General features: G+C 42.4%; 1 protein-coding gene across 1 annotated transcript; it reads right to left on the bottom strand.

The window, feature by feature from the left end:
- Positions 1 to 1,772: 1,772 nt before the first annotated feature.
- LOC132523792 (heat shock protein HSP 90-beta-like) lies at positions 1,773 to 4,285 on the bottom strand. The gene has a single exon (XM_060155438.1). It carries the CDS (start codon positions 4,197 to 4,199, stop codon positions 2,025 to 2,027), a length of 2,175 nt encoding a protein of 724 aa, XP_060011421.1. The 5' UTR covers positions 4,200 to 4,285; the 3' UTR covers positions 1,773 to 2,024.
- Between the last annotated feature and the right edge of the window lie 230 nt (positions 4,286 to 4,515).

Genomic DNA, 4,515 nt, shown 5'->3' on the forward strand with positions numbered 1-4,515 from the left:
TATTTCTGTTTTTGTGCCAATACCATCCTGTCTTGATTACTGTAGCTTTGTAGTATAGTCTGAAGTCAGGGAGCCTGATTTCTCCATCTCCGTTTTTCATTCTCAAGATTGCTTTGGCTATTCGGGGCCTTTTGTGTTTCCATGCAAATTGTGAAATTTTTGGTTCTAGTTCTGTCTGTGTAAAATGCCAGTGGTAGTTTGATAGGGATTGCATTAAATCTGTAGATTGGTTTGGGTAGTATAGTCATTTTCACAATGTTGATTCTTCCAATCCAAGAACATGGTATATCGCTCCATCTATTTGTGCCATATTTAATTTCTTTCCTCAGTGTCTTATAGTTTTCTGCATACAGGTCTTTTGTCACCTTAGGTAGGTTTATTCCTAGATATTTTATTCTTTTTGTTGCAATGGTAAATGAGAGTGTTTTATTAAATTCACTTTCAGATGTTTCATCATTTTTGTATAGGAATGCAACAAATTTCCGTGCATTAATTTTGTATCCTGCTACTTTACCAAATTCATTGATTAGCTCTAATAGTTTTCTGGTAACATCTTTAGGATTCTCTGTGTATAGTATCATGTCATCTGCAAACACTGACAGCTTAACTTCTTCTTGTCTGATTTGGATTCCTTTTCTTTCTTTTCTTCTCTGATTGCTGTGGCTAAAAATCCCAAATCTATACTGAATAATAGGGGTGAGAGTGGGCAACCTTGTCTTATTCCTCATCTTAGTGGAAATGGTTTCTTCTTTTCACCATTGAGGACGACGTTGGCTGTGGGTTTGTCATATATGGCCTTTATTATGTTGAGGTAAGTTCCCTCCATGCCGATTTTCTGGGGGGGGTTTTCATAAATTGTTGTTGAATTTTGTCAAAAGGTTTCTCTGCATCTATTGAGATGATCATATGGTTTTTCTCCTTCTATTTGTTAATATGGTTTATCACATTGATTGATTTGCATATATTGAAGAATCCTTGCATTCCTGGAATAAACCCCAGTTGATCATGGTGTATGATCATTTTAATGTGCTGTTGGATTCTGTTTGCTAGTATTTTGTTGAGGATTTTTGCATCTATGTTCATCAGTGATATTGGCCTATAGTTTTCTTTCCTTGTGACATCCTTGTCTGGTTTTGGTATCAGGGTGATGGTGACCTCGTAGAATGAGTTTGGGGGTGTTCCTACCTCTGCTATATTTGGAAGAGTTTGAGAAGGATAGGTGTTAGCTCTTCTCTAAATGTTTGATAGAATTCGCCTGTGAATCCATCTGGTCCTGGGCTTTTGTTTGTTGGAAGAATTTTAATCACATTTTCAATTTCAGTGCTATTGATTGGTCTGTTCATATTTTCTATTTCTTCCCTTCAGTCTTGGCAGGATGTACATTTCTATGAATTTGTCCATTTCTTTCAGGTTGTCCATTTTATTGGCATACAGTTGCTTGTAGTAATCTCTCATGATCTTTTGCATTTCTGCAGTGTCACTTGTTAATTCTCCTTTTTCATTTCTAATTCTATTGATTTGAGTCTTCTCCCTTTTTTTCTTGATGAGTCTGGCTAATGGTTTATCAATTTTGTTTATCTTCCCAAAGAACCAGCTTTTAGTTTTATTGATCTTTGCTATCGTTTCCTTCATTTCTTTTTCATTTATTTCTGATCTGATCTTTATGATTTCTTTCCTTCTGCTAAATTTGGGTACTTTTTTGTTCTTCTTGCTCTAATTGCTTTAGGTGAAAAGTTAGGTTGTTTATCGAGATGTTTCCTGTTTCTTTCTTTTTTTTTTATTTTGCATACTTTAATTTCAGAACAAAACAAACAAAAAAAACACAATACACAACATTCAAACCTCATGTCAAATGTGGAAAGGAATGGGCTTGAGGCCCTTATATCCTGCCTTAGACAGAAGAACAGAAATAAAACCTCTAGACATCAGCAGAAAGAACCAAGTGGGCCAAGGCCACTGGGGCTGCTGCTGGGGGAGCCATGGGGACACTATACAGAGGGAACAAAGTCTGCAGGTAGAAATTCCTAATCTACTTCTTCCATGCGAGAGGCATCCTCATCACCCTCAAGGGGGGGGATCTCATCAGGAACAGCAGTACTGGGCTCCTCTGCTGTCACTTCATCTTCATCAATGCCCAAGCCTAGCTTGATCATGCGGTAGATGCGGTTGGAGTGGGTCTGGGGATCCTCAAGCGAGAAGCCGGAAGAGAGCAGTGCAGTTTCGAACAGCAGCACCACCAGGTCCTTAACAGCCTTGTCATTCTTGTCTGCCTCTGCCTTCTGCCGCAGGGTCTCCACAATGGGGTGGTCAGGATTGATCTCCAGGTGCTTTTTGGCCATCATATAGCCCATGGTCGAGTTGTCCCGAAGTGCCTGGGCTTTCATGATGCGCTCCATGTTGGCAGTCCAGCCATAGGTGCTTGTCACGATGCAGCAGGGTGAAGACACAAGCCTATTGGAGATTGTCACCTTCTCCACCTTCTTATCCAAGATCTCTTTCATGAGTTTGCAGAGGTTCTCAAACTTAGCCTTGCTCTCCTCCATCTTCTTCTTCTCCTCCTCATCCTCAGGCAGCTCCAAGCCCTCCTTGGTAACTGAGACCAGACTCTTCCCATCAAACTCCTTGAGCTGTTGCACACAGTACTCATCTATCGGCTCTGTCATGTACACCACCTCGAAGCCCCGCTTCCGCACTCGCTCCACAAATGCAGAGTTGGCAACCTGCTCTTTGCTCTCACCAGTGATGTAATAGATGGACTTCTGGGTCTCCTTCATGCGAGACACGTATTCTGAGAGAGAAGTCATCTCATCTCCAGACTGGGAGGTGTGATAGCGCAGCAGCTCAGAAAGGCGTCGCCGGTTAGTGGAGTCCTCATGGATTCCAAGCTTTAGGTTCTTAGAGAACGCCTCATAGAATTTCCTGTAGTTCTCCTTGTCTTCTGCCAGCTCCGAGAAGAGCTCAAGGCACTTCTTAACAATGTTTTTGCGAATGACCTTCAAGATTTTGCTCTGCTGGAGCATTTCTCGGGAGATGTTCAGGGGAAGGTCTTCAGAGTCAACCACACCACGGATGAAGTTGAGATATTCTGGTATTAATTCATCACAGCTGTCCATGATAAACACACGGCGGACATAGAGTTTAATGTTGTTCTTCTTCTTTTTGTTCTCAAAGAGGTCAAAAGGAGCCCGACGAGGGATGAACAGCAATGCTCTGAATTCCAACTGACCTTCTACAGAGAAGTGCTTCACTGCCAAGTGATCTTCCCAGTCATTGGTGAGGCTCTTATAGAACTCTCCATATTCCTCCTGGGTGATGTCATCAGGGTTTCTGGTCCAAATGGGCTTGGTCTTGTTCAGTTCTTCCTGATCAATATATTTCTCCTTGATCTTCTTCGTCTTCTTTTTCTTATCTTTGCCACTATCATCCTCCTCATCTGAGCCCACATCCTCAATCTTGGGCTTCTCCTCATCATCTTTATCTTCCTCTTCTTTCTCACCTTTCTCTTCTTCTGCCTCATCATCACTGATTTCCTTCTCACGTTCCTTCTCCAGATAGAGTGTGATGGGATAACCTATGAACTGTGAGTGCTTCTTCACCACTTCTTTGACCCGCCTTTCTTCTAAGTACTCTGTCTGGTCTTCCTTAAGGTGGAGAATCACTTTGGTACCCCGCCCAATGGGCTCACCATGGTCAGCACGTACAGTGAAGGAACCCCCAGCAGAAGACTCCCAGGCATACTGTTCGTCATCATTGTGCTTTGTGATCACAACCACTTTCTCTGCCACTAGGTAGGCAGAATAGAAACCAACACCAAATTGCCCAATCATGGAAATGTCTGCACCAGCCTGAAGAGCCTCCATAAATGCTTTAGTACCAGACTTGGCAAAGGTTCCCAAATTATTTACAAGATCAGCTTTGGTCATGCCAATGCCAGTGTCTACCAGAGTCAGGGTGCGCTCCTGGGGGTTGGGGATGATGTCAATTTTCAACTCTTTACCACTGTCCAATTTGGAAGGGTCTGTCAGTCTCTCATAACGAATCTTGTCCAAGGCATCAGAAGCATTACTGATCAACTCCCGAAGAAAAATTTCCTTGTTGGAATAGAAGGTATTGATAATAAGAGACATGAGTTGGGCAATTTCTGCCTGGAAAGCAAAAGTCTCCACCTCCTCCTCTCCATGGTGCACTTCCTCAGGCATCTTGAAGAATAAGAATCGCAGACACTAGAGAGCTGAGCGGGCAAGGACTGCCTCAACCGCACACGCCGAAACAAGGGCGCACGGGGGTGACTCAAGAGCTGTTTCCTGTTTCTTAAGGTAGGATTGTATTGCTATAAACTTCCCTCTTCGAAGTGATTTTGCTGCATACCATAGGTTTTGGGTCGTCGTGTCTCCACTGTCATTTGTTTCTAGGTATTTTTTTGATTTCCTCTTTGATTTTCTCAGTGATCACTTGGTTATTAAGTAGTGTATTGTTTAGCCTCCATGTGTTTGTATTGTTTACAGATCTTTTCCT

This window comes from Lagenorhynchus albirostris, chromosome 7 (genome assembly GCF_949774975.1).
Source record: "Lagenorhynchus albirostris chromosome 7, mLagAlb1.1, whole genome shotgun sequence".
Lineage (NCBI taxonomy): Eukaryota > Metazoa > Chordata > Mammalia > Artiodactyla > Delphinidae > Lagenorhynchus > Lagenorhynchus albirostris.